We start from the raw sequence: 27049 nt of genomic DNA, 5'->3' as shown, positions 1-27049 counted from the left end.
CTGATAGAGCTTTCTCCGTTCGAGGAGCCGACTCAGGCTGTAAGATCCAAGCCACGTCTCTGCTGATGGCGTTGCCAGCGGTTTGACCCATTTATTTATACCAGCAAAGCTTTTAACCAGCAGACGAGAGCAAAGAGCTGTGAGGGAGGCTCAAAGGAAGATCTCCATGGCTTACTGCAAGTGACAGCTGGTCTCACTATCACTGACAAGAGCTGGAGATGCTGCCAAATTTTTTTTCTCCGGCAACGTAGAAGGAGCCACACCCCAGCTGGAGGACCCAGGAGAGCCTTCTGGAGTGGATGAACATCCCTCTCTATGAGGCCAATGCGTCATAAGGGGAAAACCCAGTACAGGGAGTTTACTGGAGCCCGTATCAGTGTTTGCACTCCATCACCAGGGAAAGGCAAGCTGAAAGAACCCAGATAAAATTGAGACCCTCTTTGAACATGGCACAGTCTTCTGTGGATCAGGTTTATTTTTGTGAGCAGGGCTTGGACCATCAAGGACCCCATCAAGTTGGGGTTCTGTTTTGTTTTTTTTTCCTCTCCCAAGTGACTTTTACCCAGTGTCTACTTCATGATTAGGGGTACAGGTATGAAGTTGAATGATGGCAGATTTTTAGGAGCAGTGTGGAAATTTTGTCTCTCAGATGGGAAGATTTAAGGCTTGAACCTGTCTTCTTAAAAAGCAAAGACATTTTCCAGTACAGGGCAGAAGCAAGTTTCAGTCACTGCTTCCAGGGGAGCTGTGTCTGGGTGCGGGGAACCAGGCTGTACTTCAGACTCTTCTGAAGTAGCTCTGAGATCCTCATGACCTCCCCCTGTGATCAGGGTCCCTCTGCCCTGCACAATAAAAGGGAACCATCAGTGCACTGGTGTCTGCATTTTTTACAGACAGTGTAACGCAGCATCCTGGGGATGGAAGTATTTGTTTCAAGAGCTGTTACAGCACCGCAGTTCAGGAGCATGTCTGAGTGTGCAAAGTTACTCTGCCAGAGAAGATCAAGGCCTTGGCCATCACTGGGGCCAGGAAGAGATTTAGCTTAAAACCGGCTTTCTCCCATTTGCAAGAAACATCTCTTGCCCGTGCTTCCAAAAGATCTTACTGCACAGCCGAGGGAGGCCAATGGAAAAACACTATGCAACTAATTAGAAATCCCAGTTGTTTTCTTATTTGTTCACATCTTGTGTTGACAAAAAACTTTTGTGAGTGATTCCACTATTCGCTTTCCAAATTTTCAAGCCACTAAGCATCATGGTCTTGCTGCAGAACAGAGTCTGTGAGCGTTATGGCTACTTCACTACACCCATCACAACCAATACATGCAGGGAAGTTGAGCAACCTGGTACCAGGTCCAGTGGTGAGCCAGCTGCGGAGCTGCGTGGGCATGGCCATCCCTCAGGCTGATGCTTTCCTTGGTGGGCATTTCTCTGTACTCATGACAAAAGTGTAAATCACGTGGGTAATGCTGGAGGCTTGGCACCCACAATTCATCTTGTATCGCAGCTGCTCAGCATCAGTGGGAAAATAATTCCAAAAGCAATCTCTTGGAAAGGCAGCAAAAACTAGCAAACAAAACCCCCGAGCAGTATGGAAGAGATGACAGAACGGGACTTGTGTACTCCTCGTCACAGACCTGTCCTTTAGGAAGCTCTAACAGTGTTGGCAAGGTAGGTTCTTGAAATGTTTGACTTAGATAAAATGGAGCTGTTCCCTTTGGGGAAGTGAAGGACCGGCACAATTCTTTAGGGCTGTAAGTCTAAATTACTCCTTTGTGTCACAAGCAGGCACTTAGGAGGCCCAGGTTTCAGATCAGAGTTGGAAAACCCTCCGATACGGCTGCCTTTGTAAGTTGCTTTTGTTCAGCTGAGACTGCAGCATCAGTGGCGGTGACAATTACACCTTAACTGGGAGGCGGGAGAGCAGTGGGAGAGATGCCGTGCTGGTGTGGAGATGCTGTTGAAAAGCTTGTTGCAATTGCCAAAAAACATGAGTTATTTTCTTCGGTGATGCTTGTGCTTCTTTCTGTCAAATCTAAAATATGTTGTCTGCCTCACAGCCAACGGGGTCAAACACTGAAGAAATGAACTCCCTGGGCTCCCTGAGGAGGGTGTGCTATAATTAGCTGCTCATCACAGCTGATTGCTGCCATGTGCGTGCAAGGAGGGGTGGCAGGTTCTGCTGCCTGTGAGGCACCCACACTAGGTGTGCAAAGCCAGCCAGCATTTCCGTCTCTCCTTGCTGTGGGTCCCGCCTGAAGTTTTGCACCCCGCTCCGTTTCTAGACACCTGATCAGTATATTGCAGTTTCTATGTGCTGTGTGTTGCAGTAATAACAATACAAATAGAGGGAAGGGTTTTGCACTGTGAGCAGAAAGCTGTGTGTGGCAGGTAGATGGAAAATGAAAACATTTTACAAGGTAAAAACAAGGAGAATTGCTGTTGAGGCAATGGTCCCATTGCCAGTATCCTGAAACCCTGCAAAAAGCATTGATATCCAACCCAGCCGTAGCTGAGGGTGAAGGATACAGCTCTGTACAGCAGCCGTGCACAGCTGGCAGCTCTGTCTGCAGACCAGAGGAAACGCTTTGTGGGGGGCAGAGTGAATGCATTTTCCACATTTCAGCCCTTTCTGTAGCAGTGTCTGGGTAGGTGCCATTTTGCGGTTCAGCGGGTGCTGTCTTCAAGGAGCACTTCTGAAAACCCTCTTTTGCATCCCTGAGGACAGAAGGGCACATCAGATGAGAGTTCTCCATCACCCACCTATATTTGATGTGTGATCTGATGATGAAGAACATCACCTTTCAGCCATGTAGCCCTATAGCCACGTGGGCACAGAGACCTTTCCACCGTTAAGCAATGGGATTTCCTTCTGCATGGGTTGAAGCAGCTCAAGAACAAACTCAGGCTGTGGTACTGTGAATCGTGGCCTTAACCTTGTGACTTCCCAGCCTCCTTGTTAGCTGCCACGGGAATAGCGTAGGATGGCTGAGGATGCTGTCAGGGTTGAGTGTACCAGGGAAGTGGCCTGGGAGTGGCTGGCTGGGATGGGACTGCTTTGCTTTCCCATTCCAACAGCTCTTTTTGCTCTCCTAGGGACCAGAAGGGAAACCAGGAAAACAGGGGGAAAAGGGCAAGCCTGGCCAGAAGGTAGGAACATCTGCTGATAACGTCTCCTCCTCTGGATCTCCCTTTCTTTGCTCATCTTTGATATTTATCTGTAGAAGTGGTTTTGTCCTACACTGATGCCGCTGCTTTTGTTCTGCAGGGCAGCAAGGGCTACCAGGGGCAGCTCGGCGAGACAGGATCTCCAGGGAAGGAGGGGCCAAAGGGAAACCAAGGCCCCAAAGGATCCCGAGGTACCCTGGGACCTATGGTGAGAAGAGCTCTGCGAAGGGTTGAACGCAACACACAGAAACGTGACTAGCAGTGGTGGACACAGGCCTGAGTGAAGCAGAGAGCCCAGCAGGGCTTCAGAGCACAGAAGTGCTGTGAGCTGGGTTTCACCAACCCGCAGGGTGAACCCTTGCGCAGTAGACCCTCTGTGGGGGTGGTTCTGGTGGTGCCCCGTGAACCCAGCTCACGTTGCATCGTGGCGGTTCTTCACCACTCCCCAGATGGGCTGGAATATCGGGGATTTTTCTTGAGAAGGGAGTGAGCTGATAAGCTATTTTTTACTAAGATCTTTCCCTTTGAGACTGCACACTCATAGCAAGAGCTGCTTCCAAGTCAAACTATGTTGTTATAAGGATCTCTGCCTTGGACTTCTGCCCTGTTTCTACACCCACTCTTGATCTACTTAACTAAAACACTTGCAGCAAGAAGAAATACAGCATGGGAAAGGGTTTGAGTTAGGGACTGAAGGTGAGGCTTGCAGGGAGAACAACAGCAGTATGGCGGAGAGGGAAGAAAGTTTATTTGCTTTAGGCACATGAGGCACTGGGACAGCGGCAGTGGTGAGTACCTCCTCACGCATTACAGGCTGGTAAGGAAACTAGATTTGGTAAACTTTGTGAAAAAGCAGGAGTTATTTATGAACAAGGAATCATGGTGATGTTTCAGAACAGTAGCAAATGAGTGATATGAGTGATGGAGTAATGGTTCTGCTCATAGTGTTTTCCTGCACTAAAAATTATGGCCTCCTTATATATCCTCCCTTCATATTCCTTAGCAAAGCCTCCATGGATTATTTCATAAGGAAGCGAAGCAACATCTGAGCAGCAGTCTATTGGACTGAACACGTCTCTGTCTTGTGGAAAGAGCTTTCTTCCACACTAAATGGGATTACATGGAAAGTTTGCGATTCACTTTAATCTGATGATCTGACTTTAAACCCTTTTGTTCTGTCTGCTAAAGGTGCAATAAACAGCTCTTGCAGTGCCCTCATCACAACCCAGAAAACTCCTGGCCTCCGAACCACCACCAAAAGTTTTCTTCCCAACAGTTTAGGATTAGGTCATGCATGAGAAGGGTCTTGCTGGTGGACTTCCTAGCACAAAGCTAATTCGGATATAAAAGCATCCAGAAGGGCAGATGAAGGGCACACACTATGCAGCCATTTCTGGTAGCAAATGTGAATGAGGTGGGGGACCTATTGCTACAGCCTGGCAAAGACATAGAAGGGACTCCTAGCATCACTCCCCATGTATGAGTGGGTGAAGCCAAGCAAGAGCACTTCAGATGGCCGCAGCAAAGCTCACCCGTGGCCAGGAGAACAGGTGGCTGCACTCCCGTGTGGAGCTGAGCTTTGCATAGTCCAGCGCATCCTCTTCTTAGGTCATACCCACAGGCTACTCTCATGGTGCTTTCTGTGCTTGCCTCTCCAGGGTGCTCCAGGAAGGATGGGTGCTCAAGGCGAGCCTGGCTTAAAGGGTTACCAGGTAAGGATTTCATTTTCATCCTCCAGCTCCTGTCTGTTCTCAAACGCAGGAAACCTGCCACCCCAGAATGCAAAATAGTTCTTAACCCATGATTTATTTCTGATCTTGAGTTCAGTTTAGTTCTCTAGTCTCTGTTTGCACCATCACAACTTCCCCAGATGTGTTTGGTTCAGCTCTGCCATGACCCACATGTCCCTCCAAAGCTGGGATGCACAGCACAGGGCTTGCAAGATCTGGCAGCAAAACAGGGAGGACCTTCAGTCAGGCAGCTCTTTCCATCTCCTCATGTGCTGTCTGCTCTCCACAGGGGCATGCAGGACCACCAGGGCCAATTGGACCACCAGGGCCGAAGGGGGAAAAGGTAAGTTCACAGACTTTAGCCATGTCCTCTTCCATGGCATGGAGGCTGAGCTGAAGACTCTGTCCTGCTGCCGTAACACCCATGCGTCCGCACCCTCCTCCTCTGCCTGCGGTAGAGGCAACACCCCGACAGCAGGGCCACCTACACAGCTTGTGCTGCAGCCTTGCTGCTGCAGATCCGCACAGGACACCCACGCCACTAGCACGCGCTTTCCAAACACCACGTGCCCTTGCGCGGCTGGCTGAGCCAGCCAGCATGCGTTCTGGGGATGAGTTTTTCCTGCATCCGCAGAAATTCTGCTCAACCCCCAAGCCAGAAGAAATCAGGCTAGTAGCTTTCTGTGATGGAGCCAGAGCAACACCCTGCACAAACCAGCTTATCTTCAGCTGCCCATCTGTGCTTAAACCAGCTGATACTGTGTCGTAAGCAAGGCAGAGCTGGTCTCCTCTCTATTGCCCTCGCTCCATTTTCCTCATTGCCTGCCGCCCCCTTACCTTGCTCATCCCCCCCAGCCACTTGATGAGCTCCCTTGCTGCAGCTGGCCTGAGTCAGAGCCCTTTTCCCACAGTGGCTTTCCCCTTGTGTTTTTCCCTTTTTGCTGAGTCAGCACAGCCATAACCAGCTCAGGCTGGAGAAGTGACTCACGCTGTAATGGTTTCCTGTCGGAGCTGGCTGCGGGGCGCTGAGGGACAGCCCAGCTGGGCTGGCCGGACTTGCCGGAGCCCCTCGCGTGCCTGCAGCAGCGACGCTCCCTCCCTCCGTGCGGGAAGGGGAGCAATGGTAACTGGGACTGCTCGGGGAAGCGATGGTAATTGGGACTGGTCGGGGAAGCGATGGTAGTTGGGACTGGTCAGTCGTGGGGTCCTCATGAGGAGGAAAGGTGCACAAACTCCTTTCGCACATTTTCCACACCCCAGCACCAAGAGCGCGTTCGGCTTTCCCTCGGCACACGGTGCGATTGCAGCTGTACATGTGCAAGCCGGAGCTTCATGGCTTACAAAGGAGTTTGTGGAAGAGATCCCAAGGGCTCGTCTTTGCTGGGGCTGTGAATGTGTCCTTCCAGCTCAGGCTCCTGGGTGTCAGGACACCCTGTTCACGCTGCTGCCTGTGCTCTGCCCCCAGACCCCTTGCGCAGCAGTGGATCTTCGTGCTGATGGCTGGGAGTCCGTGAGGCAGGGTGAACCGTTCTGTTCCGCTAAGATATTCACAAGCCTCAGAAATTTTGCTTTGGGGATGAACAATGGTCATGCAGCTTTTTCTCTCATTTCCTGCTGCTGAAACGCATCCATGGAAGAACAGCTGGTGATGTTCCTGCTGCTCCACACCTCCATCGCTCCCTTGCTGAATTTCCTCTCCTCCCCCAGCATTTCTAACGCTGTCCCATCCGCTTCCTGAGCTGCACCGCTTGCTCTCCCAGACTTCAGCAGCATTCCTCCTCAGGTGCATTCTGCTGAGTGGCCGTGTGGGAAGTGGCAAGTGTTAACCAAGCACTGCCAGCCCAGGATAACAATGCCAGAGCTCACGACAAAGCACGTTGTCAGTTGAGTGCCTGGCCAGAAAGCTCCCATGGTTTCAGTAGCAAATGATCCCCAAATTATTAATCTAAAGTGCTCAGTGAAGCACTCTCCCCTTCACCAACAAAATACTCTTCTGCAAATGGACACTAGAAGAGCACTCCTCAGAAAAAACATGTATCTGGTGTCATCAGAGCACAGCAACGCTGATGATAAAATGAATAAACTGAAGCCTGACAAAGACACTAAAGCATCTAACGCATCCTGCTGAGAACAGGCAGGTCCATTAATGACCACTGACAGCCAGATCTCATGTCTTCCTGGAAGGTCATCAGGTCTGCTGGCAACTTGCTGGGGAGAGCTCTGTCTGAAGGAGGAGAGCACAGCGTGGCATGCTGAGCCTCCAGCACCGTTTCCTGCAGCATCCAGGTGCTCCATAAAAGTCTTGCATCTAAGTTTTCTTGTCCATTCTTCCTTCTTATCTCCTAAGAGTTGCCTGGATCCCAGCCTAAGGATAGATGGGTTCCTTCCCTCCAGACATCTGTAACTTTGCACACACATGTGAACATGAAAATGGAAGCCTGAATCTGAGAAGTGAAGAGGAAAAAGGGACCATGACTGCTCTGTGAGCTTCAAACAAAGTGGTAAACTTAGCTGTGCCAAAGGAGGATGTATAATGGTGGGGAAGGTCTTCCCTTTTCCAGAGAAGAAAGCGCCTTAGTGAGAGGCATGTATTGTGGAATCCAGCTCCCTTGTGCCATGCCAGCCAGCTACTCCGCCGCATTTAATACATTTACAGCTCCTCAAAGAGGCCTTGCTCAGAGCAGACGCCTGCACTTGGCAGCTGCTTAAAGCAGTCCAGATGGGATCCTTTTAAAAATTACAAACTGGTGTATCTCACTTTGGGAGAGGAGCCAACAACAACAAGCTTTCCCTTCTCCATGCATTTTCCATTTGTATCCCAACATGTTTACTTTGCTGCCCTTTACTCTAACTTTTTTTTCACTGCAACTTTCCAAAGCATTAGCGCAGACCTTTCATCTCCCTCTTGAGCAGTTGAGGCATCAGGAAGTCCTGGAGGAGCTCAGTCTCGCAGTCCTAGAGCTGACCAGGCTGCAGGATTTTCTCAGTCAGAAGACAAAGGACAAGGTAGGAATTAGACTCAAGAGATCACGAAGCCACAATTCAGCTTTGGGGAGAAAGTCTGTGAGTCTTGATGCTCTTCAAGGGTCTCCAGAATTATGAGCTTTCTTTGTGTTCATGGTGCTCATCACAGCTCCCAGATGGCAAGGTGTTCACATCGCATTTGGGAAGAAGCAATCGGTGCCAAGACTTCTGCATAGTAGCACGTATACTGGGATTTTTAATTTTTTTTCTCTGAGTCTTGAGAGAAGCGGTGGCTTTGTTTTCCTTCTAGCCTACATTCCTTTGATAGTGGCTAGAAAGCAAACCAGTTGCCAGATATTCTGCTGCTGACTTCAACCGGCAAGTTCAGTAGCACTGGAAACTGTTGGCAGAGCCTGTTAGGCATTGCTTTTCCTTCTCTCTACTCTGCTACCCAAATTTCTCCATCCATGTTGCTCAGTACTATGTTCTCAAGCCATCCTGGCACAGTTTCTCCCTATATATTTCTTCTACCGTAATACCTCCTCAAAACTCCAGGCAAGCATGCTGGAGTACCCCACCCAGCACACGATCTCTTAAAGGCAATAACCGGTGCGTACATATGAAATCCTGGTGACATTCATCCAACACGTCACAGCTGCAGAGAAAGAAAATGCCGCTGTCATCAAGCGTGTAATGAGAGGGGTGCGCTGAGCTCTTTGCTATCTGTCAAGGTTCACTGCAAGAGATTTTGCCAGATCCTAAGCCTCATTCCACCAAGCTGTGAACATCAATCCTAGTGCTCAGCTGTGAGAAGTCAGTGTGGGTCAGCGTGTCCCTCAGCAGTGGCACAGCCCAGATTCCAAGCCGTGACCCAGCTCCTACAGAAAAGAAGATACGGGCTCCACTCTCTGAGCTTTTTCACAGAGGGTTATTCACTGCTCCAGGTGTGCATTACCAGACATCACATACAAGCAAAGCACCCTAAATGCCTTCTGCCAGAGCCAGGATCACTGAGAAATTGCTGAAGCACCCTTACTGTCAGCAGCTGCAACTCAAACAGAAGATGAGAGTAGCCCAGAGAGAAAGTTAGACAGTCGTAAATACACCAGAAAGGGCTGACACAACCACTGAGAGTTACAGAAGTCTGTGGAAAACTTGGCTCTGCATAGCTATGGAGATTTGGATGTTCAAGGCTCTAGGTGAACCCCAAGCACTCCAAACACAGCAGCTCTGCTGTGCCAGAAGCCCCCCAGACCTCCTCTCTCCAGTAGCTGCAACATCAAAGGAGCTCTGAGGCATGTTCATCCTAAAGAGCCAGAGTGCCGAGGACTCAGAGATATGAAGTAGCCAAAAACTGGAGGAGCTGGAATGTAGCAATCCTCTATGGAGAGCAAAGAAACAGCCGCCTCTGAGCCGGACTCCAGAGAAAATAGGACACCATGACCCTAAGTGACTTATACAACAAAATTAAAAGAAATAGTGTCTGTGTTAAATCTTGAGGGATCTCTCTGTGGATGTTTTAGAGAGACCTCAGTTATAAACAGTTTGGGTGACGTTATCTGCCAGCCAAACCATGAGCTCTGAGCTCTTGCTGGGGAGCAAGTGGAGGGGCTCATGCAGTGAGTGTGCAAGGGGCTGACCCTGTCACCTGAGCAGCCTAAGAGAAGCCCACAATGGTGACACAACCAGGGAGCCCATCCAGACCACCCTGGTTCCCATGACAGCCTGGACAGCACTCAATGAGGGTGGGGAAGTCCTTGATGAAAGAGTTTGGTTTAACTGTCAGCAATAAAATTCAGAGGCAGAGAACCATTTCCCATGTTGTTGTAATTATGTGCTTCTTGCTTCGTTTTCAGAATTGCTGAAAATAACCCTTTGCACCTGGTTCCTTAGGGAGGATGGTTCGACCGGGCAGAAACAACCACTGTGAAAGCCATGTGAAGAGTCCGTGTAGTCTAGGTTATGAAAAGTAAAAAAAAAAAAACAAACAAAAAAAATTGTTTAGACTTTCTTTGGATGAAAAGTTAATAAGTCAACAGAGACTTTGACTTAGAGGCCCACAATATGGGAGGAGTGAACCGGGTCTGTACAGAAGCACCTGCCATATAGATGCTGCCTATATTAATAGTAGCATTTTTTTTTCACAGGGAGAACAAGGCGATGACGGGAAGGTAGAAGGACCACAGGGACCACCTGGAGACAGAGTAAGATGTTAAATCCCTTCCCTACTCAATCCTGGCCTGATTTTTGCAGGTGGATTAGTTGGGTTTCTTCCTTACTTGTGGAACATGCACAAGCCATTGCGATATTGCAGATTGCATTGTTTCCGTCCACCTTAACTCTTGTGTTGTAGGGCCCTGTTGGTGACAGAGGTGATCGAGGGGAGCCTGGAGACCCTGGTTATCCTGTAAGTATTTGCAATACATGATTCAGAAATGTTTGTCTTGAGGAAGTGCTTCCAACCTGCATCAGCCCGCAGAAGGTCCACCTTTTGCCCAGTAGTCACAATTCGTAACTCCCTGTTGTCCCTTGTCAGCCGCTGCACGTGGCCGTGTTTCAGTCGAGTAATTCAGGTAACTTTACCTGAAATGGTAAAAATTTTGCTGAAGGCAAATGTAGGTCCTGCAGGTCAGCACCTCACAAGGCCATGCACCTGCCTAAGCACACTAGACTGAAAATGAGCAGGACCATCTCATCAGAGATATCTGTGATTATCAAGAAAATACCTTGGGGAAGATGTGCACAAGAGTGGTCATGTCGATGCTGGACAAAAGTCAAGACTGATGTGCCCATGGCTGTAGACTTTCTTGGGAAGATCTCTGTTAACTTGGAGGTTTGGAAGCTTCCGAAATCTTACCGAGATTTCTCTCAAAAGCAACACCAGGGGTATGAACTGATCCCCTGTGCTCCTGATGCCCTCTGTGCGGGACAGCTCCAGCCAGCTGGTGCTGATCTGCAAAGGCTCTATGGACTCCTACCTCCATCCAAAAGCAGCTGGTCAGAGCGACCCCTTACAGGAATGTACAGAAGAGTTTAAATTCACCAGGGTAGCAGTGCTGCTGCCTGATTTCGTAGAACAGCAGTCTCCAACTGTTTGCTGACATTAGTGCTTGTACTTAGGGGTGCATTGGAGAGCCTTCTTTACTGCTTAGATGGTGATTAGCAGTTCCTCTTAGCTAGTTCTTTCCAATGAGAAATCATGGAGGACGCACAGTCCAACGTTTCTGTGTTAGCAGGATGCAGATATGTACACCTTCTCCTGCCCCGTACAGCATGTTGCATCCATTTTTGTTTCCCATTGCCACAAAAGTATCCAAGAACAAACATGTTCCCTCTGTTTTTTTATTTAAGGGTCAAGAAGGGCTTGATGGAGAAAGAGGAAAACCTGGACAGCAAGGCTTACCTGTAAGAGATACTGCTTCATTGTAAGCTACCCTATGTCACGTGCATGTGAAAAGGAGATGCAAAAGGGAGGGAAGGTAGGAAGGGCTGCAGTGAGGGGCGTGTGGTGGCTGTGAGACACAGCATTTCTGTAAGCCAGGCCCACGGAAGGGGCATTTGGGGCCACATGTTGAGACTAACAAGTGGGTGACGGAGCAGGGGGTGCTCCCAGAAGCCTGTCTCCAAAACTGTCTTTTCTGAACGGTCCAAGAGGGACTGGAAATCTCAGGTGATGGGTGGTGGGAGGTGACAGTGACAGTGAAAGGGTCTGCTTGGAAATGATACATTTGGCACACTGCTGGTGAGAGCTGGTCCTGCACAAGGTGAGAACGTATTATTCTGCCCGCATGGTGTTCCCTCTCAGACCAGTACATTTATGAAAAGCTCAATTAAATCAAAATTTAAGGGAAGGACTTTTTATTCCCTTGCTACCCATGGCAGCACCTAATTTGTGTGAGGGACTATTGCAAGTGTGAGTGCAGCAGCACATTAGACATGGTTTGTATTGAGAAATAAAGTTGAATCTATTCCCATTCTTTGTAGGGCTGCTGGGAAGAACAAATGCTATTTTGGGGTAAAGCCTTAGTGCTCTGTCTTACGGCCTAGAAATGGCTAGAGCCACTGCATTCCCCAGTAGATGCAGTTTATCCTGAGTGGTGGCAGCCCCTCAGATGTCACTAGTTTAGATGGAAGCGGGAGCTCTGGATTGTCTTTAGTAAGAGTCACTAGAAACACATGGCTCAGAAGCAAGCGGAGGAAGGAGAGCTCTGCAAGTGGGTCCTGGCTTACCTCTTCTTTGATGTTAGTCCAGAAGTTGCCCCTGACACAAATACACACAAGAAATCCCTGGATGGCCAGAAGAAAAGGACATGAGGGAGGACATGCATGATGCGGAGGAGACCACTAAGACAGCAGTGAAATATCCTCTCCACTTTACTCCTCCGTTGGCAGCTCTCTAATAGCTGACATCCAGGCGAAATAAGGAAGGGCTGCAGCGTGCAAGAGGGAGGTAGTACCAACACTGAAGATGCCATCCCTGTATAAACTCCTCACTCTGCACGTAGCTTCTGCAGTACCTTTCTCCAAATGGGCTCCTTCCTGCCCACTTCTCAGCACTGTTTTCCAGGCACCATCTGGGAGTTAGTGAATGATTTCCACGAATGCAAACACCACCCAAGTGAGGGGGTAGCATTGCTGCTTCCCCAGTTGACACCCTGTTAAATGCTCTCTGGAGACAGTTCCCTGCTCCTTTTTCCCCAGGGGCCCTGTCTGAGCACAGGCTGTTCCCCTGAATTGTTTCCATACAGTCAGCATTGTTAGGGCACAAAAAATGCTGTTCTTTGTACTTCGTGCAAGGTCCTGCCAGAAGAGAATTTCAAGCAGATTTCTCTTGCTTATGTTTTGTAGGGGGATCCTGGACCACCAGGCCAGCCAGGAGCAAAGGGATCCAAAGGTGATGTGGTAGGTTTCAGTAGGGTGGATTTCTAGTGTCCCAAGTTTAAAGAAAACGTCTAAGAGGACTCTCATGTTTTTCCCCAGCATGTGTGATTTGGCCTATGGTCTACGCCTTGAAAGGCTGTGGAGAACCTAGTGGGAGGGCTGTAAACATGTATGTGAGTGTCCAAGCCCAATAGTTTGTTGGCTTTGTGGAGCTGGAGAAGATCAAGAGAATTACAGCTCCAGTACGATGGGTGAATCTTGGGCAGGTCTTTAGTCACTGCCATGGGTTGTGTCCCTTTCCCGTATCCCTGTTTGTGGTGCCTCCAGCCACAGCTGGCTCGTCTGTCCCTAAGGAGGTCTGAGCCAGGCAAGTGTCTCTCTCTTTCACTTGAACTGTAAATTTTTCTGGCTTGAAACCTTCCAGATTTGGAGCCCATTTATCCATGCAGTTATGTTTCTTGGAAAAGTCCCTCTAACTTCTTGCCTTTATTGAGCAAGAAAACACAGTACACTTGGGTCCTTCAGGGTTTACTGGGGTATCTCATACCTACTCCTGCCTCCACATCTGGCTATAATGACAGCTTGCTAATTATTCTCACAGATCAAGGACATTATTTGCTAAAACATAAGCATGTGATCTCAATACTCAGCAAATTCTTGCACCCTTTTGGCAGATGTCAGGATTTTTAATCTGACGCTGCTGGGGTAATGCCAGAAGATAGTTTAACCTACAGTAGGCGTTCTTGGCAAAAAGTGCACCAGGTGATAAGATAAATAAACTCAACGCATCGATGGACAATGTGGAACTGCCTTTGGGTCTAATGAATAGCAGAGAAAGCACCCCCAGGAGCATTTCTTTCGTGTAGCTGGCCTGTCTGGTCCTCTGCAGATGGAGAAACAATGCACAGAAAATGCAGTGCTTCAATTTAAAAGTGCTTTAGTGCATGACCTCACTCAGAGAGCTCTGGTGAAGGTGATGAGGCTGAGTTTTCCATTCATTCTGCAGAAATTAATCCTTTTTACAGCTAATAAACCTCAGGAGTATTTCTTTTATGTCTTTATTCACAAAGCAGCATTGCAAATTTTAGACACAAGATAGCCTTTGCATTTCCATTAACTTTCCAAAATAGAGGGAACTACCTCGCAGAGAAAAGCTCTTTACTGAACGGCCTGCAGAAGAGTTGCTGGGTCCTTGGTTCAGCACGGTGCTGTCAATGAACTGACAGAGGATGCAGGTTTTAAGCATCTTGTTCTAATGTTTGCCAGTGCACTGAGTCCTCCCTTGAGTTCATCCTGCTTTATTTGTCCTCATCTGCTCTGTATTAGGAAAAATGTAGGTCCTTGCCTTCTAGCTATTCATTCCTGCCCTAGAACTCTCAAGACGTACGAAGAATCACTTGTAATAAAACCAAATAGCAGTTCATTCCCCTGTGTTGGAGCAACGTACTTTATAAATCTCCTTTTTAGAAAACTCTTCCCAACCACTATGCAAAAGCACACCCTGAAGTCAGGCTCCCAAGTGGAGTTGTGCTAGAACTGCTGCAATTTTTGATGTCTTTCTTTTTATACTTGCAGGGTCAAAAAGGAAAGCAAGGAGCACGGGGCAATGCAGGGAGCAGAGGCTCACCGGTAGGTAAAAATTCAGTTTTCTGCCCCAGGAAATGCTGTCCAGGAGCTCCATCACTAACACCTTTATGATTTTAGGGCATCCTTGGGCTACCAGGTCCTCGAGGAGTGGTGGGAAGGCAGGGTCAAGAGGGTGCCCCTGGAGTGGATGGAGTGCCGGGGAAGGATGGCGTGCCTGGGATGCTGGTGAGTTTGCAATTGTAACCTTGTAACATCAACAGCAAATGCAGCTTAGGAGCTGGAAAGCTAAAAGCACAAGAGAAACAGATCCAGTCCAGCTATAGATATTCCAGTTTACATGTACCCAGAGTGGATCATATACTCCTCTTCATATCTCACATGCACATAGAGGCAGCAGCTGCCTTTGCATGGCCGAGTTTGTAAATAAACCTGTGTTTCTAGCCTGACAGATACTTGCATGCACTGACTTCTCTATGCATCGCCGCAAATGCACCCATGCCCAGATGCACGGTGCTTGCGGAGGGCAGAATCACACCACTCCCCTGTCACCTCAGAGGCTTTGCAGAGGTGGAAAAAACATCTTGTTTCATAAACTATTTTGGGTTTCTTTTCTAGGGAGAGCAGGGTGATGATGGGGAAGAAGGTGTGACAGGGATGCCAGGCAAAAGAGGGAACCCTGGCATACCAGGACTCCCTGGGGCCCAGGGACCACCAGGATTCAAGGTGGGTTTCTGACTCCCTAAGATACTGCTACGCGCAAACCAGTCTGTGAGCCTGTTGTCTCTAGAGCTTGATTCTCCAAGGTCTAATAAAGTCTCAACTCCTGTTGCCGTCTTTCACATAGCAAGAGGCTCAGTAGATCTTTCTCTCCACCCATCCATCCAATCCATCCATCCATCCTTTTCCACAAGGTTCACAGCAGCTGAGTGTCCCAGAGACCTTCCTCCTTTGTCAAAGGTCACTGAGCTCAGAAGCCTACAGATACACGTACCCACACTATGAACACTAACCTTCTTTCATTAGAAACCTGGCTACAATACCATGGTCTTGGAGAAGTTGCAAAGGAACTGTAGGATGTCCGGGATGGATGGCTCCGTGGGCAATCCAGGTGTCCTCTAGCTGCTGCTCTGCGAGGCCTGAACTGCTGAAGGGAAATTTGTGCTGCTTGGTTTTTAGCAGATATATTTACAGGTTTGGATTGGCTGGAACCGGTATGGGCTTGGACATCGCTCTGGGTGGAAGCCGGGACAGTCTGCTTTAGTGACCCTGAGGTTTCTTCCTGGTCCTTGCCCTGGTCCAGGCTGGCCGCAGGATCTGAACTGGGCCAACAGCAATTCAGCCGCTTGTAGAAAGACTCTGTAAATAGGAAGACTCCAGCTGGGTTTGGAGGGGTGATCGGCTCAGATGTAAATCACGCCTCCCGCAGCACATCGTCCTTAAACTGTCACTTGCTGCCCTCCAGCTGCCTCGGTCAGAATAACAGGCTGCCACCAGGCATGGCGGAAGGACCCTCGTGTCACTGTGACAGGCTTGTTCCCTGCCTCCAGGGAAATGTGCCCCTTTCCCAGCTGCTCTGCCATCCCAGGCTCTCGCCTTCTTTGCTCCTCTCTCCCAGTCTGCCCCAGATGGAGCAGCTGGGGCTTGTGCTGCTCCCAGCGCTGGGCAGCGGGAAGGAGGTGGGGAGCAAAGCGTGGTGGTGGCTCTCGGAACCCCTCTCCTGTCCGGGGGCTGCGGTGTTGGTGCTGGGGAAAATGTTGGCTTTGCAGCCTCTGGATTCAAGTCCTCCCGCTGAAGGCTTGGCATGTCTTCAGCATTTTAGATGGATTAATTATCAATTGCTAGCCTGCTGGGGGAAGAGATGATGGGAAACTGCAGGGCAGGACAGACAGCACACGGAAGCACAGACAGAAGCGTTTCACCCCCTCGCTGTCCTTGGCCCCGATGCAGGCAGTACAGCTCTGCTGAAGCTCCTGCTCTGCGTCAAGCTCTGGAGGGGACCTAGCCGTGCCCATCGCTGGTCTCACACTGTGCATCCTGCAACAATCCGCCTTAGCGGACCTGAGGCGTCTCCTGATGAAACCGCATTCCTTATCCCAATGAACCACCCTTTTCCAGCTTTCCATCTATGGCTGTTTCGGCTGAGTGTTGTTATATTTAGCTCCTGTTCTTTGGAATTACTTGAATTCTGTTATTTTTAGGGTGAAAGAGGATTGCCTGGACAGAGTGGCCAAACAGGGAAGCGAGGATCATCGGGAGGAACGGGCCTTCCAGGGAGCCCTGGCGAGCCGGGACCCAAAGGACAGCCGGTTAGTGATGGACCGGGCTGGCCAGACCTGACTCCAAGCTGTCTCCTGAAGGAGGGGGTGCAGATCCACAGGCTGGGGTAGCAGGGTGAACCCTGGGAGGGTCTTTTACAGGGGAGCCCATAACTAGCTTGTGTGTGAGTGCACAGCTCTCCCCAGTGTGTGTGCTTCCCTGCTCTTCACTGCTCGCTTGCGCGCAGAGCTGCCCGACCCACGGCCGCGTTCCCCAGGACAGCACGACTGCTCGCGTCATCCTCACGCCTGTGGTCACGAGGCTGTGGGGTGTGCTGGCAGCCGGGCTGCAGAGCCACCTCAAACACCCCTCAGCAGCGTCATCAGGAGGGCTGTTACGGGAGCAGCACATGGAGCCGGTGGGAGGTCGTGGGTGTGCAGTGCGAACTGTGCACCCCCAGCCATCCAGAGGTGCGAGCCGAGGAGGGTCTGTAGCCCTGCTAGGACATGCAGGAGGTCCAGGAGCAGGCGTCACCAGCGCAGGTTTGAGGGCGGTGCAGCTGCGAGTTCAGAGCACCCCCTCCAAGGCAGGCTCCTAACCCTGCTGCTCCCATTTGCGGTGCAACGGGATTGCCCAGGTTAGTGCTGATGTCGGGCTTTGCCATTGGGAACACTTCAGCTATTTAGATTGGGACCACCATTGGGGGGGGCTAGTTAGGCCATGGGTATAAAACTAACATGAGGAAAAGAGAGATTAGGACTAATACAAAACAAGGAACAAGGTGAACCCCAACTACCTCAATTAAAATGTACTTGTTTGTATAAGTTATATAAAACCCTGTGAGGGCGGTATTCAGGCTGAAAGCCAGTAGCCAACAACACAGCAACAATATTGCTTTGCCTCTTGCGTCCACAAGCAGCAGGTTCCTTTGCCCAGCGCTGCCGCTGCCTGCCTTGCTGCGTAACTGGTGACCAGGTTCCCTTAGCAGAGAGGACTCCATGGTGTTTAAAGACTTGTGACTTCCCATTTACTTTTGCCCTAAATTCCTTTAGAAAGAGGGCTTGGTTGGTTCTCCTGATGCAGGAACATCCTTAGTCCTCCGTTAGTAGCAGTTTTCCTTTCCAGGATCCATAAATGGGCAGTTAAATCAATTTGTATCCTTGGAAAGTTTTTTATGCTCCACTGAGTCCAACCAAGCTCTTTCTTGCCAAGCAGTTTCTCTCTGTCGTGGCAGGAAAAGCTCCCTAACAGTGAGGTCTCTTGACTGACTCTGGAATAGCCTTGTAATAGAGGTGGTGGAAACCCCATCGCTTGACTCATTTACAACTGGGCTGAACGAGACATTGTAAAACATCCCATAAAGTACAATCCAGCATGGGTCACATAGTCCTGCCCAGAGTCCAAACAAGCCTTTTCCACCTCTCATGTTCCTAAGGCTGTAGATGAATCATCTGGTGTATGTTTCTGACCCTTTTTTTTTTAATGTTGAATCATTTTGCATTTTGACATCTGAGAAGCCCACAAATATCGAAGGACGTACATCTCAAACATGGTGAAATGAGGGTGTTTACGTAAGGACATGCTACCCAGTGTGGGGTTTTTTGTTCTCAGAGTGCATGCTATGTGCTAATCCAAGCTTGATGGCCTTCCAAATATTTTATTTTTATTTTTCCTCAGAAACTGAGCAAAAATCCCTGCACGGTTTTCCTGGGTTTGAGTGGGAGGTTATGTTGTAGGAACATGCACTTCTTTGAAAACTTGAATGACCATAGTTTGAAACTATCCTTTAGTGGGTCAGTCCAGCTGGTATTAGAAACAAAAGAAGAGCTTGTTGAAAGGTGCTTTGAGGCTTTTTTTTTGCAGCATGAACTTCCAAGACCAGTCTCAGAGTAGATCCTCTCCATCCTGCTTCTGCTGTGGTCCAAGCTAGGCAAGCATCTGCTAGAAATAGCGTAGCTATGCCTCCCATCTCGGGGGGGGAAAGGGCTTAGTCTGTGAGCTCTGAGTAATCTACGAGTCTATGAGATCTTCTGGAGTTGCTTCTAGCCCGATGTTTGTTTAATTCCTCCTTCAGATTTCTTTCATACCTCTTCCTCATCATTCCTGCTTAAACTGAAGAATGCTAATGGATTTCTCTTCTCTGAACGGCCAAACTCTTGGAGTGACCAGCCACTCGGTGTGAACTTACTGTTGTTCTTTGTTCTTGTGTTTGTCTTGGCTGTTGTTTGCAGGGAGACTTTGGCGAGGCAGGATTTCCAGGGATTGTGGGCATGTTTGGGCCAAAGGTAAGAGGCTGTCTTGTGACCAGCTGGCTTTCTAGCCTCTCTTTGCTGGAGGCGGACAATGCAATACTTGTTGCAAGGACCTTATTAGCAGCTCTGCAGAAACGATTGAAATTGAATTGTGATTCCAACTTTAGTTTATTATGCATCTTCATTTGTTAAATGAGTATGCATTTACACATGCTTTGTTGGAGCTTATTCCTGTTAAAATGGGTTGATGGTAGAGGGAAAAGGGCTGTCCTACAGACCCTGGAGCTGTTTTCCCCACCTGAATGTCTTTCAGACACTTGTACTTCCACCATCAGCCATCGCCCTGTACCTGAGACACTGATATGCATTCCTAATGTTGAGAGCCTTGATTTGAAATGTAGACTCATTTAATCAGCATATAATTTTTCTGGTGAAAGAGGACAGCTTTGTTTTCTGTAGAAAGTAAAGGGCTTGCAAAACAGGAGTGGGAAGAGAATTTTTTAAAATTTTGACCTTCCCATTCCCATATACAAGAGACAGCACCTCGGTCCTTGCAGCAGAGCTGTAAGCAGGGGCATAAACATGGGGTATGTTTATCAAGGGGACCCAGCATCTCATTTTTCTTGCAGGGCCCCCCAGGGGACCTTGGTTTCAAAGGCATTCAGGGACCACGTGGGCCGCCTGGTCTCATGGTGAGTGGTTTTTCAGTTTGTTTGGTTTCGGAGGATTTTCTTCCTTCCTCCCCCCTCTGTTGCTGTGAGGCTGCAGGGTGCTATCAGGCACACAGCCCACTCACTGTTCACCGCATGCCCAGCAGACAAGCTGTGGCCGTGGCACCACCTCTGGGCCACCAGAACGTGGCTGTAGGCAACCAAGCATGCATGGATCCCTTCTGCCTTGGGGACAGTCGTGCTGCTGTGAACCACTGCACAAACCACTCCAGCTACACTGAAATCTTTCTGTTTCTGGAATTTCTGAGGTTTTACGTGGGTTGTCATGACTGTACTGTGAGGGCTTGTATCTTTGGACTTGCATTTTGAAAGTTTTTTATTTCAGCTACAGCGAATCCTACGATCAGCAGCAAAGCGATTCAGTGTCTTTACTGAGTCTGCCATGGCAGAAGCAACCGCCAGCTCCCATGTGAGGGTTCACACATACTTTTTCTTTTCTAGGGAAAAGAAGGAATTATTGGTCCACTTGGCATTCAGGGTCCCAAGGGAAGTCCAGTAAGTATCGGTGCTTTTTTCTGCCTGTATTTTTTAGAAGAGTGCAGTGTTTGAGATCCAAGATGCTTGAGGCCAGCATAAGTAAATCCCAAGTCCTGCTGTAATGAGGGAAGCGAAACGGACTTTAAGATGAGCAGCTTGAAAGAAGTGCAGGTTTAGTCTCTGGCAGTATGTGTAGTTGCAGGGATGTTATTAGCTTAAAAGTGAGGAGCAACTCTACCTAAGTGCCAGTGTGTCAATAGATTGGCTCAGACTAGAAGACAAGAATGTTATTGCAGTTTTTCAAAAGCAAGCTGCCAGAATTTCCAAAGAACTTGGCCTGAGGGGGGACAAAAAAAAACCAGAGAAAAACACCCTCAAAAACTGATAAATGTATTAAACTGGGAAATTAAGCTCGGTTCTGGGAAGTGTTGAAAATCCCTGGCTACCCCAGAATGCCAAAGGCACTGAGCAGAGACTAAAGTTGAGGTCAGTGCTTCATAAAAGCATGAGCATGACGCTACTCAGAGCTCGGTACAGAGGCTGCTACTGGCAGAGATGAAAGCCAGTGAGATAAACTTGGACATTGCCAAAACATCCAGTAATGGCTATTTTTTTGCCTTGGGATGGGTGGACCACTATGACAACCTGGGCTGATTTGTTTAAAGATGCACTTGGGTCCTTGCAAGGGGCTTCTGGGTGGCAGCACATCCCAGCAGCACAGCTTGCTAAGTCACTGACAGCTGCCTCGTCTGCTTTAACAGGGGCCCAAGGGAGACAAGGGCAGCCGTGGAGAAGTGGTAAGTGCTGGTCTGCACACTGGGGTGCGTCCTGCGTTAAGAGGGTCCCTCTCTCTGAGCAGCTGAGTCATGCTGGGCTCCACTGTACCTGCTTGGGTTCTGGCTCAGCATGGTGGTGGCATCAGGCTCCCACAAGGGCAAGACATACACGTCTAGTCACGTATGTGCATCCACATATGCACATACACACCCACTCTGTTGTTGAAGTTTTACGTCACCCAATGACACCACAAAAGCTAACGCTTTACCCTGTTAGCAGTGGCTGTGGCATCTCTAGGAACAAACCACAGTGAGCGGCAGCTCAGGACACCACAGGCCACCCAGGCCAGGGGCACGGACCTGTCTGGGCAGCCGGGGTGCACCCCCACAGCTGGGGGAGCAGGGCCAGGGCATGTGCTGCCCTGCTGCGCTTCCTCCGGTCCCATCCTTGCGGCAGCTCTGATGGACTTGTGCACCTGCTCATAGCTCCTTGGTGTGCTCACTGTGCAGGGGACGTGTGGGGTACGCTGGCTACATGTTGATCGTCCTCCTCGTTACCCATAATGTGGCTCTGGGTTGCTTCCTTTAGCAGCCAGTGGTTGTTCCAGTACGCAGGGCATTGGTCCAGGCGTCAGAACCCAGCACGCACAGCTAGTGCAGAAGGCTGTTTCTGTTTCATGCCTTCTTCAAACAAGACCTCTTACAAGCACATGTCCCACAGACACCAAAAGTCCCAGTGCATGTTTCTAGCAGGCCAGGGTGCTGCCTCTCTTTCTACTTGCTCACCACTGTCCACCCCCGGGGGCACAGCAGAGGACAGGGGGCTGCGGGTACCTGAGCCCCAGGGCAAGCGTTTGCTGGTGCCAGGGCCATGAGCAGCCCTTGCCACAGCCACCTCTCTGCTGTTGGCCCACACTGCTGGCCCATGTTTTCCACTGTCCTTCCAGCACAGCACCCAGCCCTTGCACAGGCACCCTGGGAGCAGCTCACAACCCTACAGAGAAATTCTGGTTTATTAATGAGCATCTTCTGACAGCTTTTGCCTTTTTTTTTCTGCAGGGTCTACAAGGTCCAAGGGTAAGTATTTGAAATCACTTTTTCTGACTAATATATTTAAATAAAACAGTTGCTTTTAGCAAATGTAAAGCTGCAGGGTAGGTAATTATGCATACAGGGAATGTGATAAGTGCCTGGGGATATGGCGTTAATGATTGTTAAGGAGCTACGGGCTGGGAACAAGGGATACAGTATGGACCAAGTGCAGACAGATGCACCTAGAGGTGGGAGATGGATGAAGTGGGGCCACCTCCTGTCTTCTGAAAGGTTTGAGGGAGAAGATGCTGTAAGATGTCAAAAGCCTAGAGGATTTCAACAGGGAACAGATTCAGGCTGGTGAGAACCATGAGAAATGGAAATGTAAACTGGAGGTATTTCACTAACTGATGCCACTCTGTCTTTAGGGTCCTCCAGGCCCACGAGGACACCCTGGCCCTCCGGTAAGTATATGTGGAAAGAGTTCAAAGACATTATTGAAACAAGCTAAAGTTTTTGCCAACATACTCTCCAGAGGGACTGTTCACTCACTGGAAATTAGAGCTTAGCCCCATTCCTTGTATGCAAAAACGTGTGTGTGAATGGTCTAGTGTTTCTGGTGCTTTAGCCTGCACCATCTCCAAGTACTTTATAGAGACAGCATTGTTGGCTGTCTGACTCGTCTGCATTGAGGGACTCCAAGGGAAAGAGGGTTTCAAAAGGACACAACTGAGTATCTTTGCAATAGTGACTGCCCATCTTTCTGGCTGATGCACCTTTTTTGCTTTGATTTCTAGGGACCGCCAGGAATTCCAGCCTCATTTGTAAGTTGCTGTTTTCTGTATGTTTTTTAACAATGATAATAAGTCATGCAGAGCCAAGGTGCTGATGGGACACCCAGAAGGAGCTGCTGGGACCCTGGAGACACACACTTGGGTCCAGCAAGAGATGCTGTGTTAGCAGAGCAATGCTTGAATTGCAGCCCTAGACTGAGAAGCATTTGCTTGCATCAGGGTTTGTTCAGGTTCTAACAATATCAATTACCATCTCTTTCACCCCCCACTAGCAACAAGATGGCTTTGGGGCAGCTTTCCAGACACTGATCGACTCAAACACCGCACTCAAGACAGAGGTATGACAGTACTTTTGAACTCGCTGGTCCTTGCTGGAGCTGGAGGCTGGGAACGGTCACAGCGTTGCTTGTTCTTCCTGTGTACTTAAAGTTTATACACAAAGCTCTGATTTGTCTCTGTTCTTGTGGAATACCTGGGGTTTATGCATGCAAAGATCCAGTTAAAGGATATGGGTTTGTTTATGAGGCTTCAGACCTCACGACTTTGCCAGCACTTCAGAGATGCCCTGTTCCAGGCAAGGGCTGTAGCTCGCCGGATCCCAGCCAACACAGCCTGGCTTTGACCCACTGAGTTTTCCCACAGAAAAAGCAGAAACCCTTGTGGTTACAGCACCCGGTGCCCCCCAAGACACACCTGACTTTGCCTCCTTTTCTCTCCAGGGTTACCAACATCCAGACCTTCTCATGCTGGACCACGGAGGGGAGATCTTTAAGACTCTACACTACCTCAGCAACCTCATTCAGAGCATCAAAAGACCCCTGGGAACCAAGGAGAACCCTGCACGCATCTGTCGAGACCTCATGAACTGTGAACAGAAGATGAACGATGGTAGGAAGCCCCGAGAGTGCAAAGGCTGCATCCTCCACAGGGCTGTTCCACATGGCCCAAACTGGTCTCCTTCCCTGGAACCAGTGATGCAGAAAACAAAACTTCCCTTTTCTCATCCACAGAAAAGGTTAGGTGTCCTTGTTAATCCCAGAATCCTCCGTTCCTTCAGGTACCTACTGGATTGACCCAAATCTTGGCTGTTCCTCGGACACCATACAGGTCATCTGCAACTTCACCAACGGCGGGCAGACGTGTCTTAGCCCCATCACCGTCTCCAAGGTACACACAGCTCAGCCCCAGCATGGCATTTCCCATACTACTATTCCAAAATATTTACCCAGGGGTGTGTTGTCCCGGGGCACTGGACGGTGACCGCTATGACACAGCACACTGGTTTCTCCTCGAGACAGAGTTGGTGTAGCTGTAACATTCAGAACTGTCCGCAGGCAGTTAAAAAATATGCCCAAGACTTATTGACTCTTGTCAAGACAAAGCAGTACGTTTCCAGCAATGTTTAGTTAACACATAACCTTAACAGAGGCCAGTAATTTTGCAAACATTCTGCTCCCAAATGCTTTGTTGAATTAACTTATGTTCAGGTCACTATTGCATTTTGTTTTCTGCCACCTGAAAAAGTGAGGTCAGCTTAAATATTTAAGTTTCCAGTGAAGTTAATGCTATAGGATTTTTCCTGAGGGAGCACCTCTACCAAAAATACCAATGACAGTACCTGGGCTCACCCGCAGATGAACTAGAAACCTCCTGCTTTGCTGCATTGCTGCTTTGCAGAAGTATGTGCTCAAAGTTTACATTAATTTCCTCCTACTTAAGCACCTGACAGTTTGTTCTGAAAAATAAATGACCCGCCGTGTCCCCACGAAAACTTTCCAGATTGACTTGGCATCTGGCTCTTATGCACACCCTCACCCCAGCCCCGGACACGGCGCAGGGGCACTGCCAGCTGAGGCGCAGCACGCCCACCCCGCCGTCGCACCTCGCGCTGGCCCTGCCGCTGCAGCCACACGCCCCAACACCTTGTCCCCTTCACAGCTGGATTTTGACATCGGCAGAGTCCAGATGAACTTTCTCCGCCTCCTGAGCTCAGAGGTGGTGCAGCACATCACCATTCACTGCTTGAATACCTCCGTCTGGCGGGAAGGTTCCTCCGAGAAACCTTCGGAAAAAGCCGTGCGTTTCAGGGCCTGGAACGGACAGATGTTTGAGGCAGGCGGGCAGCTCAGGCCAGAAGTGGCAGCGGATGATTGCAAGGTACGTTGCTGCGGAAGAGGCGAGCGCTGGAGCGAAGTGCCCAGCTGCCCCGCTCAGGGCATGCAGCGGGCTCGAGTCCACCCGCGCCGCTTGTTCCACCAAGTCCAGGGGAGCAGGCTCCAGTCTACCGCTCTGGTTTTCCAGGATGCTATAGCAGTTCCTGTTAAGTAAACAGCCTTCAAATAGAAAGCAAAATACTAAATTCCACCATGAGATGTCACATGTAGCAGCAGTTAAGTGACAGCCACCTGTGTTTCGGGTTCACTGCAGCAGGAGCCCATGTTGGCTGATGCCATTCCAAGCTCGGGTACCATCCACTTGACCAGGATAAAGGTTCCCCAAAATGCTTTCTAAGCCTCACCCCAGACCTGCCCAGCCCAAAGGGCAGTCCCTGGTCTCACACAGGGCTTTTCAAGCTTACACCTCCTGGAACGCGTTCCTTTCCAGCAGGATTCACTCCCCAGTTAAAGAGCTTTTTCTCTGTCCCTCCTCTCTGCACAGATCAAGGATGGACGCTGGCATCAGACTCTCTTTTCGTTTCGGACACAGGACCCTCAGCAGCTGCCAATTGTCAACATCTACAACCTTCCCCCATCCGAGCCAGGAATGCAATACCACCTCGAAGTCGGCCCCGTGTGCTTCCTTTGAACAAAGCCACCGCCACGGGGCTCCGAGGCTCTGACCCCACGTCTGGCCGGTGTTTCACACGGGCTCTCCCACCTCTCTGCAGCAGGGACAGCTGGGCTGTATCTCTTGGGTCAACTCTTGCTCTAGCCTTCGGCTCAAAGTCTCAAAGAACCCGTGATCTACTGAACTCAGCAGGTTGTTGGAAGGAGGAATAACAAGGATGTAGGGGAAGCGGGTATCAGTCGGGATGTGAACAGTGAAAAGGGGTCAGGGGACTAGATGTTGCAAGCAGTTCCACACACAAAGCTTTTTTCCATGACCAAAGAAAATATTGAGAGAAACCTCAAGCAACTTGCAGCGTGTGTTTTTTTGGGTTCCCCCCACCCACCCCATTTTGTCTTACCTGGTTCCTGAGTTACCAAATGTTCTTTCCATTGAAAAGTAATTAAAAGATAGAGCTTCCCTCTCAGAGCTTGTCGCCTTCTGGATGGCCACGTGCTGCATCAGGTCTCCCAGGCGGAGCTGCAAGTTGAATCTGGCTGCTCTGTGTACCGGAAGCATTTCGATGTGCAATATTAGAAGAAACAATATATATATATTATATTATTTAAAGCAAAAAGAAAAAGAGGAAAAAAAAAAGGAGAGAGAAAAAAAACATTCTAAGTTCCCCCTTCCATGGGTGAGTTTAATCAACATCCCTGCTCATGGGTGGTGTTAGGGTAGGGGAGAGTCCCAAAGCCAATAGGGGGGAATGGAAGGAGGAGAGGGAAAGAGATTGGTGCTAAAATCAAGAGAGAGGATGGGCTCGTCTGATTTGTTTCTACCTCTCACTGTGAAATCTCTGGTGCTCTTAAAAAAAGTGTGTTATTTTATATATATGACTTTATTTAAGGTTGTGAAGGTGCTACAGTGTCTTGCCACAGACCCAAAAAAAAGCCCACAGGACCATCTCTCTGGGAGGAGAGGAGGTTACGCTCTACAGCTAAATCCAAGAAACAGCCACCTTTAAAGGGATCCCTTCATCGCCATGGATGTCCATTGTGCACAACAACTCAAACCGTGTCCAAAATAACTTACAGGATATTTTAAAAGCAAATTTCCTTATTTTTTTCTTTCTTGTTAATCAGCACTTCACTGCTTTGGGAGGGGAGTGAGGGATGCAGCTCATCTGTAAGCATTGAGCCTCAGAGAGCTATTTTCGAGTTGGTTTGTCACGTACTTTGTGTTGCTGTAGCGGCGCTGGCCACGTCCATGCTGGCTGGTGCCTGCAGCGAGTCCCTGGTCTAAGCTCGTATTTAAACCCAGCGCCACAGTCCTCCTGCCTGGCCGCTCCGCCAAGGCTGACACGATGGTACCGTGTTCCAGAACCCAGCCGGGCTTGGAGGGGTTTTGTTTTGTTAAGTTTTGTAGAAATTTAGTCTCTATATGTAAATTTGGAGGATTTTTTTTTTTTTTTAAGAGGATAATTATGGTAATCTTTAATTCTATATAAGGAATAATATTGATGTAATCAGAGCTGTACTGTATCAGAAATGCTTCAGTGCCTGTTTGGAGTTTTCATGTCTCATATGGACTATGGATTTTATTTTTTGAGAAAAAAAAATTATATGTGAGTCTC

At 49.2% G+C, this 27049-nt stretch overlaps 1 protein-coding gene across 2 annotated transcripts in view; it reads left to right on the top strand.

Annotated features, from left to right (window-relative positions):
- The window catches only part of COL27A1 (collagen type XXVII alpha 1 chain), a 159511-nt gene extending 132462 nt beyond the window's left edge, over window positions 1-27049 (top strand). The window contains exons 39-62 of one of the 2 annotated variants that reach the window (XM_037400496.1): window positions 3096-3149; window positions 3268-3375; window positions 4826-4879; window positions 5187-5240; window positions 10009-10065; window positions 10215-10268; window positions 11213-11266; window positions 12710-12763; window positions 14318-14371; window positions 14447-14554; window positions 14945-15052; window positions 16528-16635; window positions 18817-18870; window positions 19467-19529; window positions 20010-20063; window positions 20807-20842; window positions 21881-21898; window positions 22282-22317; window positions 22651-22677; window positions 22920-22985; window positions 23367-23535; window positions 23705-23814; window positions 24586-24804; window positions 25306-27049. In XM_037400496.1, the coding sequence (XP_037256393.1) occupies window positions 3096-3149; window positions 3268-3375; window positions 4826-4879; window positions 5187-5240; window positions 10009-10065; window positions 10215-10268; window positions 11213-11266; window positions 12710-12763; window positions 14318-14371; window positions 14447-14554; window positions 14945-15052; window positions 16528-16635; window positions 18817-18870; window positions 19467-19529; window positions 20010-20063; window positions 20807-20842; window positions 21881-21898; window positions 22282-22317; window positions 22651-22677; window positions 22920-22985; window positions 23367-23535; window positions 23705-23814; window positions 24586-24804; window positions 25306-25452 (1866 nt within the window). In that variant the 3' untranslated portion in view covers window positions 25453-27049. The remainder of the gene's footprint in view (window positions 1-3095; window positions 3150-3267; window positions 3376-4825; window positions 4880-5186; window positions 5241-10008; window positions 10066-10214; window positions 10269-11212; window positions 11267-12709; window positions 12764-14317; window positions 14372-14446; window positions 14555-14944; window positions 15053-16527; window positions 16636-18816; window positions 18871-19466; window positions 19530-20009; window positions 20064-20806; window positions 20843-21880; window positions 21899-22281; window positions 22318-22650; window positions 22678-22919; window positions 22986-23366; window positions 23536-23704; window positions 23815-24585; window positions 24805-25305) is intronic. The other variant, XM_037400497.1, reaches the window with a different exon arrangement.

The sequence above is a fragment of the Falco rusticolus genome, chromosome 9 (genome assembly GCF_015220075.1).
Source record: "Falco rusticolus isolate bFalRus1 chromosome 9, bFalRus1.pri, whole genome shotgun sequence".
In the NCBI taxonomy this organism is placed as follows: domain Eukaryota; kingdom Metazoa; phylum Chordata; class Aves; order Falconiformes; family Falconidae; genus Falco; species Falco rusticolus.
The sequence above is the reverse complement of the archived record's forward strand: the minus strand, read 5'-3'. Positions and strand labels throughout refer to the sequence as shown.